The sequence below is a fragment of the Doryrhamphus excisus genome, chromosome 16 (genome assembly GCF_030265055.1).
Source record: "Doryrhamphus excisus isolate RoL2022-K1 chromosome 16, RoL_Dexc_1.0, whole genome shotgun sequence".
NCBI classification, from domain to species: domain Eukaryota; kingdom Metazoa; phylum Chordata; class Actinopteri; order Syngnathiformes; family Syngnathidae; genus Doryrhamphus; species Doryrhamphus excisus.
The window spans coordinates 8822771-8833261 of NC_080481.1; the positions used below are offsets into that span (position 1 = coordinate 8822771).

Here is a 10491-nt window from a genome sequence, read left to right on the forward strand (position 1 = left end):
GATGAAAATTAGCCCAAGGCTATAATCTGGCATATTTACATTTGTAAAAATGTTAATTAATATGTGCTGTTCCCTCTTTAAATCAATACATAAATTAAAAAAATAATAATAAAACAAATGCTAACATACTAACATTAGCATGTTGGTATTTTAAAATGCTCTTTAGCATTTTAGCCATTTTCAAAGGTCTAAACTTCCATAGATACTTTCTGCTATTATGCTATATGTAAACAGCATGCTAACAGTTATTGTGTTAGCGTTGCTAACATGCTAATGATAGCATGTTAGCTATTTTCTAAATAAAAACTTACATAGACACTATGTTGTTATGTAATGTGTTAGCTTTGCTAGCATGCTAATATTAGCATTGACAACACTGGGTTGTCATGAAGTGTGTTGAATGATAACAGTTAGCATGTTAACATTAACATGCTAGCATTTTAATAATTTTCATAGACTTACATTTACTATGTGGGCATGCTAATGTTAGCACATCGGTATTTCAGTCATTTTCAAAGGTATAATCTTACATTTTTCAAATTTCCTCAAGTACAAACGTATGTACATATTTAGCGTCATTGTTCTAGGTAGCAGTTCGTATTTTAGCTTTTTTCATACATATAAACTTGCATACAGACTTAGCACCTGCAGGTACAACCATACATAGATCTATTATCCTGGTCGGTGCTAGAGTTGATATCGGTATTGGTAATGGTAATGCCGGACAATATACATGAAAAGCTAATATTGAGCATCCTATGAGTTTAAACATGTAAAGGACTTGCATTTTCCCCTTTAAGAGGGAACGTGAAAAATAGCTTTTGGAGCAGCCTGTGAGATTCCAGTCCAAGTTTAGATGTGACCTTCCGAGCGCACAGCCAAGCAGCTGATTTGCAATTCTATTTCATAAAGAGGAAGATGGGACAGAAAGCCTCAAAGTGTGAGCCCTCCAGGCTGGAATCCAATCAAGTCATTAAGAATGGGTGGAGTCTGAGCCAAGACGTCATATCTTTCATTTGATCCAAGGAGAACAGCAGTGCTGCTCCTTAAAACACCCTGCTGTTGGGTGATTGTTCTAATGGGGATGCAGGGACTGGTTTTGCTCAGTTTTCTCTTGTCAGGTGGAAGTCTTTGTGTCGCTTCGCAAAGCTTTAACATCAGCACCACTCAAATTCCAAACAAAACAGTGCAAACACGCCAAGAGCCGTCCACATTGCCGCAAACAACAGATCATCATTCAAAGAGGACGGAGCAGAGCGATCCAGGAGGTTTCCCTGCCAGACAGCGGCTCTGGATCCACCAGCTACGAAGGCCTGTTGTTGAGGAGCATGTGCAAGACCCGCAGGGACCGGAGGCAACCGGGCTTCTGCAGCCAAGACTCCAAAATGATATGTTTGAGACTATAATACTAGGTCCAGATCTCAACCCGCCTGCTGAGCCTGATCCAAAGGTATTTGAAGTCCTACTGCTAGACTAGCTATCACAGTGCCGCTTCAATCACTTGGACTGTTGTTGTAGCTGCTGGTTGACTTGGAGGAGCGGGTGCCTGTGCCAGCTGACAGCGTGGCGGTGCACTGTGGCGAGGGAGAGGTCGTCGTAGAGGTCAAGCAGAACTTCTTGGGTAATGTTTTTGAGTGGAATGCGGGAGCATTTAGCATCCTCACTGGAAGAGGCTGAAATTGGAAGTGTGATGACGGGACAAACTGTGCTGATTACGGCAAATGGCACGGACATCAAGCTTGCCAATCAATAAAACCTTTCCTCCTTTTCCTCACTCTGAGAAATGGCACTGCCTTTGCACGCATTAAGAAACCTGCACTTGCTGGGAGTGTTATTGACTGGCGTAGGAGCAGAAATGGGCTCAGGTAATGGTGCCCCATTTAGGTCTTTTTGCTCTTTGTTCTTATAGGAAACAATCAGCTGATACGTCCAAGTGATCTGACCTTAGGAGGCTGCGGCCTGCTGCACGTCGCTGACCACATGCTGCGCTTCCGGGCAGAGCTGCAGGAATGTGGCAGCACCATGAAGGTGGACTTTCATTTTCAGCCACCAGGCTATTTCTCGAGGCTATTTGTAGCCTTGGACAAGATTGTGGCCTGCCAAATGACCCACGCTGCTGCAACTAAGCTACTAAGCAATCACAGTGTTTCCCACAGGACTTCAATCTATGTGTGGTGCCTCAAATTTTCTCTTTTCACCCTTCAGTGCCACTTTTAAATTGTCCTTTAGACCCCATTTAATATCAGCAGGGATCAATTTAGAAAGCTTATATATACAAACTGAAAAAATGGGACGGGTGAAACAAAGTTGATATTTATAGGTTATCACATGGTTTGTCTGGTATCAGTCCAGGTATCATGCTCCCAAGTGTCAGTATCAGCCCACTGGCACGCGGGGACATGATACTGGGCCTGATACCAGACAAACCATGTGATGATCTTATTATCTATTTAATCATGAGCTTATTATCATGTACTATTTAATCAAAAGACCATTTTGTTTCCAGAAAATGTTCAGTTTATTACATGCATTATATCTAAACAGTGTAAACGCAATAATTGCAAAAATATTTCAACAATAATATTTTATCAACAGTCTTATCTTATCAATGTCTGACAATTAAAGTTCCATTAATCAAGTTTGGGTTTTTTGGTGACTGGAGAAGCACTAGGCACTCGTGTGCTGTTCTCTGATTGGTTGTTTCACGGGCACGATACCCGAGCAGCGCGCTCTGAGTGGACAGCTACGGGAGCTGATACTGGACATGGTTAAACTCTATATTTTATCAGTATCACTGCCCTGGGCTTTGACACAGTATCATTTCGGTCTTTTCCCGTATCATTCATGGGCGGTTTCTAGGGTACAGGGCCAATTAATACTGTAGTATGTGATAATGTTTTCCCCCTTGTATCACAAAGGTGATATTTTATATTTTTCCCCATCTTAAAGCTGCACTAACCGCTTGTCCTATCCTCCAAAGATGACAGACGAAGCCCTCATCTACGCCTTCTCCCTGGTCTACTCTCCAGCACCGGTTGGCAGCACCTCCATTTTTAAGACTAACCCCGTGGAGGTGCTAATTGAATGCCACTACACAAGGTAAGTCCTGATGATTTTTCACCACCACCATCTTTACATCATATGTGACGTTGCTGTATTCATCCAAGGAGGCACTACGTGAGCAGTGACGCCGTGGTGCCTCATTGGCAGACGTTTGCCTCCAGCGTGTTAACAGAGTGGCAGCTCCACTTCTCCCTGCGGCTCATGACGGGTGAGCAAAACGAAAAAACCTGACAAGAAAAAAAACTGGTGTTGATTCACAGCAGGGGGTATGGCTAATATTCACTTGGATGAGCTGCCACTCAAAGCCACAGGAAACATTGGCGATATGAAATCTATCATGCAGGAGGTTGTACTACACCTGCACTGCATACAGTACTACTGACCGTTCTTTGTAATAGTTTTGGTTACCTTAATATCTTAATACCTTAATACCTTTATTTATTTATATATATACATATATATATATATATATATATTATATTACACACAGTACTGTAGAGCTAATTAAGGTAACCATATATATATACGAACATGCTAACTTTTCCTTTTTTTAAGCATTTTAACCATTTTTAAACATGTAAATTTCCATAGACCCTTACTGCTATTATGCTAGGTGTCAACAGCATTGTTAGTTATCATGTTAGCATTGCTAGTATGGTAATGATAGCATTCTAGGGATTTTTATAAATAAAATATGTTAGCATGGCTAATATAACAGTGTATGTGTGTATATGTGTGTGTGTGTGTGTGTGTGTGTGTATGTATGTGTGTATATATATATATTTATTTATTTTTATTTACTTCTTTTTTTTGTGACTGTTCTTAGTGTTGTGTTTGTGTATTGTGATTAGAGGACTGGCAGTCCCACAGGCCCACCAGTGTTTACTTCCTGGGTGATGTAATGCACATTGAGGCCTCAGTCCTCCAAGGCCATCATATTCCACTGAGGGTCTATGTAGACAGCTGTGTGGCTACCTTGGACCCTGACCCCAATTCTCAACCGGGGTACACCTTTATCAACAATCACGGGTGAGAAATGCCAGCACCGGTGATAATAAGTTGCTTGTTTTTAATAGTGGTGCCTCGGTTATTGTTAATTATACAAAAACTGTGGTGTCAAAACGGGGATTGAAATGTAGTTGCGTACATTTGATACTTTTGAAGAGCAAGCATCGCCTGTGAATAATTGGAGAGTATGGTGTGTTTTTGTGAATCCTGCGCCTGCTCATTGCCTTATAAGGTGTCTCGGAGACGCTAAGCTGACGGGAGCCAAGTCCTACTTCATGCAGAGAAGCCGCGAGGATAAACTCGCTTTCCAGCTGAAAGCCTTCAAGTTCCACAGAGATCACAGGAATTCTGTAAGTGCCGCTTGTGTAAAATGTGCAGATTGAAACCCGAGACCATCCGAGCCAGACTTTTAGGTCCATTTTCCATTTGGGCGATCTGAGTGGCGTGTTTTGATGGGAGCGGTTAGGCCTTTTATTATCTTTTTGTCTTTCATGAGGCCAACAATGTTTGGGTTGGAGCCCCGAATGCCCCCAAGGGAACTTCTTTAGTGCATGAATGCACTGTTGGGTAATGTTATGGGAGAATTCAATCAATATACGCAGACCAGGCACAACTTTATGAACACTAGCACAAGCTAAGAGCATGAAAATGATCAGTGTTGGACTATCCACCAATATCATGTTGACGCTTCCCACTGCATCTCTACACCACATAGTATTAGGTGACACATTCATCAATCAATCTCATTCAAACGCGGCAATTTGTCAGGCAGGAGCATCTTCATGTTCCAAGTCTCAATTTACTCCCTCAGATTTACATCACATGTCAGCTGACAGCGACCGCAATCTCTGCTCCCATCAACGCGCAGCACAAAGCCTGTTCCTTCTTAACTGAAGCTAACAGGTGAGAAACGACTCAGTAAAACAAATGACAAGCCGCTTGAGTGTAGCCCCTCTAATGTGCGTTTTTGCATGGGGACAGATGGGTGGCATCGGGTGGCGACAACGAGGTGTGTAGATGCTGTGAAAGCAGCTGCAGGCAGCAGAGGCGGAAAAGGAACCTTGCAGAAGATGCTGGTATGTTGAAAGAACCTCAACTATTAGTGCAGGGGTGTCCAAACGCCAAAAAGTGGATGTTACCCTGATTTCCCGTTCCCTAGCCCCCTCTTGTTCTACAGAGAGATAATCCCTCCAGCATATCCTAGCTCTGCCATGGGCGGGCGGGCGGGGGGGGGGCTTCTCCCGCCATCTAATGATGGCCAGGTTGTGATCTTCTCCTTTGAGTACCCATCCCTAATAATTATTCATTCATTCATTTTCTACCGCTTTTTCCTCACGAGGTTCGCGGGGGTGCTGGAGCCTATCCCAGCTGTCTTCAGGCCAGAGGCGGGGTACACCCTGGACTGGTTGCCAGCCAATCACAGGGCACATATAGACAAACAACCATTCACACTCACATTCATACCTATGGACAATTTGGAGTTGCCAATTAACCTAGCATGTTTTTGGAATGTGGGAGGAAACCAGAGTACCCGGAGAAAACCCACGCATGCACGGGGAGAACATGCAAACTCCACACAGAGATGGCCGAGGGTGGCGGCATGGCGGTCTAGTGGTTAGCGCGCAGACCTCACAGCTCTGAGACCAGGGTTCATTTCCACCCTTGGCCTTCTCTTTGTGGAGTTTGCATGTTCTCCCCGTGCATGCGTGGGTTTTCTCCGGGTACTCCGGTTTCCTCCTACATTCCAAAAACATGCTAGGTTAATTGGCGACTCCAAATTGTCCATAGGTATGAATGTGAGTGTGAATGGTTGTTTGTCTATATGTGCCCTGTGATTGGCTGGCCACCAGTCCAGGGTGTACACCGCCTCTCGCCCGAAGACAGTTGGGATAGGCTCCAGCAGCCCTCATGAGGAAAACGCGGTAGAAAATGAATGAATGAATGAAAATGCAGAAGGCAAATAAAAACAAAGACCTGAAAATGACAACAGAGACACAGTTTGGACACCAATGTACTGGGGAATCTCCAGTACCATTTTGAAATGTGGACTATTTTGGGGCAAAATGCTCTGACATGTCATGTCGCTGACTCCCTCCATTTTCCCCTGTAAGGTCTCGTTCAGTGGACTGGGAGAGCTGCTCTGGGCCCCATTTGGGTGGAACGGCCCCTCCACACACGCGTGTCACAGCCACAATCAAACCCCTCACTTCCGACACAAGAAGTGACAGAACCAGGTATGAAGGCACAGCATGGGCTAATATTGTTTACATTCTAACCTGTACTGCTCTTCATCCTCTCCCCTCCCCCCTCCCCCTCAGCCTCCTCCCCATCTTTTGTCATGCTGTGTGCCGTGGGTGCAGCCATGGCGGCGGTGCTGCTTGCTGTCATGGCTGCTGCCATTTGCAGCAGAGTGCACAAACCCACTGTGAAGTTTTGTACCTGACTGGGAAGAATAAAAGATTTATGCTCCGGCCTCGTGCTCCTTATTTTCTCGTTCCCTTAAGACGAGCTAACCATTATCTTTAGACGAGTCCACTATTTGAAACGAAGCATCTGCTAAACAAATGCAGTACACAGGTGGATGCTCGGGTGCTTTTGCACTTTGAAAAGCTTGGCAGAGTTAAAAGGGGTTAAGCTGTTGTTTCCAACCTTACAGAAAATAATTTGACCGTAAAAGGAAGTATATTGCTTCATCAATCTACATATATAGGTGCTGGGTACCTCCAGGAGGGTTCCGGACTAATGAAAGATCAGAGATAAAGTCTGCACATTGTGCTCACTTACAGTAAATCTCACACAGGGAAAAAAAAAAGCCTCACGAGCAAAATAGAATTGTAGCAATACTGGTTCCATACTGCGAGACAAAACACAAAATGTCATCTTGGTAACAACAGTCATATTTTAGCCTCTCCCTCCCTGTAACCCCCCTCCTCCAGCTTTCCGCCAGTGGATGAGTCCTCGGAAAATGGGGATCATCATGAACTGTTGCTCACGTTCCCGGGAAGACGAATAGACATAATTAAAAAGCCCATAAAGGCGAGAGCGAGGCTTTTATTACAGTAAAACGTGGAGGCCTGATTTAATGGGGTGTTTGCTCCCTTGTGCAGAGCTGATGGCTGCGTTAGTTTACTGCCACCGGCAACGCTGACCCCCTCCCATGGCCGACACACCCGAGGCTAATAAAAAGCAATATCTAATGATGCACCAGCATGGAAGCATGACAGTGACACTGACGCACATCTGTGAGCCTTCCCCTAAAAACAATCAACCGTGAGGTAGCGTTTTTATGATTAAAGAGATAATACAAGAAAACATGTTTTTTCGGTGTAATCTTCCTGGGTGTCGCCACATATGCTACATTTTAATGTTTCTTTCCCTCTCCAGCTTTATGAGGAATCAGCCCAGCATAGAAAAGCAGTAATGTCTTTGTTCTTTAGTGCTGTGGATGCGAGCTGGTGAAGTTGGGAAAGGCTACTGGATCCGCCTTTTCTCCCCGCCCCCAGACAGTCTGTATGACCCTCCAAGGCAAGAGCAAGTACATTCATACGAGGACGCTTGAGCAGGCACCAGCAACGCTAATGGAGTGTGTGAGACCAGTGGGGAGCAGGGAGTATACGTGTGGAGCTTATTGTTCCTCGAGAACATGAGCTTGAAATGAAGTGCCGACATCTTGGAGGTTTCGAACACAACCGAGTCATTTTGCAAAATTCCTGTAATTTTGTTATACGTTTTGACTACAATGTGTGTAGAATCCAAGTTAATACTGCCATGCTTTTATGTTGAAGCTTATTTTGCACTGAACAGGAAGTCAGTGTGCAAATGTCAAATCCTCGTTTAGCGTGTTTTGTGGAAAAGTTTGGACAAAATGTCACCTTGGTTTGCGGACAATTTTCATTTGTCATACTATATGGTGTCTTGTTATTAAGGGGGCCCTATTATGGTTGTTTGACTTTCCTGACATATACAATAGTGGTTTCCCACTACAATGCCAAAATACTAAAGCTACTTCCCATTGAGCGACATCTTGAAGTAACCTCTTTTCTTGAGAAACTTGGGACTGTCCAGACTCGGATTCGGGACCCAACACATATGGCTCTATGTTAAAAGCAGACATTTTATTATCAACTTCTATAAAGTTGGGTTCGCAGCTAGCGGCACAAACCAGGGCCCCGTTTCAAGAAGCAGGTTCAACCAACTCTGGAGTCTAACCCTGAACTCTGAGTTGATCTACTCTGAGACAGGAAACTCTGACTTACGGGTTTCAGAACAGGTGATTTCAATTGGTTCAATCAACACAGAGTTTGTTCACTCTGAGTTAAGCGCGTGCACCACGACTTTAAAAAGCCCTGATCAATGGAGCCCCGTTCCCTCGATTCACCATGGCAACGAGTGATAAGAAAAGATCGTCGTATTTCAGTCCTCTGGAACTGGATATATTAATGCGGTCATACGGCAAATTTGAAAGCGTTTTTAAAAAGAAAAGCAACATTGAAAGCGTTTTTAAAAAGAAAAGCAACACGGCTGCAGCAGCGAAAGAACGCGAGTCGGCGTGGGAGAAGATTAGTGCTCGAGTCAATGCGTAAGTTTAAATTTATTATATACATTTATGCAATCACAATAATATTAGGCTACAGATGCAAACAAGTAGAATGGTGTTACAGCTACAATTTATGTCACTTAGATGTAATCCCACCGGCGAAAAAAGAACGTGGAAGCAGCTGAAGATGAAATATAAAAACATTGTTCAAACAGGTAAACCCTCAGCATAACAGTCAGGGTGCCTTTTTTTAATCATGTTTACCACTAAATATCATTCAGCAGCTGTTTCAGTGTGCATTATCTCCAACATAATATTGTTTTCACACACATAAATGTCCTCGCCTGTATACAGTTAAATCAGACATATGAAAAGCAACATCTAACTTCTACTCAGCCAACAGAAAGCGGGCATCTGCCCGCAAAACTGGCGGAGGACCACCCCCACCACGTCTGACCGAGGCAGAGGAGCTGGCCATGAGTCAGACTGTCGGGAGGCCAGTCGCAGAGGGGATCCCTGGAGGAACCTCATCCTCGGACATGATTACACAGGAGCCACCAGCCTTGATAAGACGCAATAGGCCTAGGCCTCAAACTTCTTTTCGGCCTATAATTCAATGTTAATTTCCCTTTCATGTGTTTTTCTTTTGTCTCAACAGATTCTGAAGACGTACTTGATCTAGTGGATCCATGTGCCACTTTAACTGTAAGTAGCCAATAGTCCAGAGATTATGCCATATTTAAAGTATAGCATAGTGAAACACAACACTCTAAACAGGATGATGAAGATGATGGGACCACAATGTCTGCTGCCTTCTCTGTGGTGTCTGAGAGGGAGCCTGAGAGGCCTACAGAGGTAAAATCTTGATGTTACTGATTCCCTCTCCATTCACATGTGTTTACATGCTTTTGTGGATTATAGTGACTTTTAGCCTACACTGAAGTATTAACGGATTCTTATCCATTTTAGCAGAGCATGGCTGGGCAGCAGGAAGAGGGTCCCTCAACCTCCACAGCACAGATTGACACAGTGAGATACGTATTCAGTAAATTCCAGAGGTTAATTCAGTGGAATTCATGTGCAACTGTATAATGTCATCCTTATGTGTTCCCAGCCACCACTAAAAGAAATCTACAAAGTGCATTTATTAAAAACAGTACAAAAAACAGAAAAAGAAATGGTGCTGCTGGACCGCCAGATAACTAAAACGGATCTGGAAATTGAATTATTAAAACACAAGTTAGAGGTGGGTGCATGGTCATAGGTGAATTGTGTTGATGATTGTAACAATTAAAAAGTAAGAAACCATTTTTTTTTCTTATTTGTAGGAAATAAAGAAGACCAAATAATTTTTTTTTTGTCTTTCTGTTTATTTTACTGCTGTTGGTGATGGTGATTATGAAAAACGACCAAACTGGCTTTAAACACGCGCGACAATGAATGAATCACACCGGAGACAGAAAGAAACTCGAGGTTCATTGAAGAAAACCTGGTCCCGACCAGGTTATGTTCACAGAGTCTGTTGCCATAGTAACTGACACCGAGGTTAAGTTACCTCTCTCTGTGAAACAGGCTGGAGTTACTCCTCTGTCTCTGGTTTGACTTACCTCCCTTTTTGAAACGGAAAACTCAGAGTTTCCCTCATTTCAGGGTTAACATACTCCGAGTTTTCACAAAACCTGCTTTGTGAAACGGGGCCCTGAAGTCCTTCTAAGCACTCTGGAGTATGACCAACCACAGCACATTGGGCGTGCCTGAAGGCGGGCCATGGGTGGAACACATTACAACAGACTGTTTGGTGGGAAGCATGAAATCCAGCCAAATAGGTGCAGATTCTGGAAGAACTAGAAAGCTTTTCCGTATTATTCATTCATTCATTCATT

The 10491-nt window shown here is 43.6% G+C and overlaps 1 protein-coding gene across 1 annotated transcript; it reads left to right on the plus strand.

The window, feature by feature from the left end:
* The first annotated feature begins 992 nt into the window (after positions 1-992).
* Positions 993-6544, plus strand: LOC131104378 (zona pellucida sperm-binding protein 3-like). The gene is made up of 11 exons (XM_058051479.1): positions 993-1450; positions 1519-1621; positions 1910-2028; positions 2981-3099; positions 3168-3271; positions 3915-4092; positions 4304-4421; positions 4883-4974; positions 5053-5147; positions 6183-6305; positions 6390-6544. The coding sequence occupies exons 1-11, from the start codon at positions 1079-1081 to the stop codon at positions 6512-6514; spliced, it is 1548 nt and encodes a 515-aa protein (XP_057907462.1). The 5' UTR covers positions 993-1078; the 3' UTR covers positions 6515-6544.
* Positions 6545-10491: the final 3947 nt, after the last annotated feature.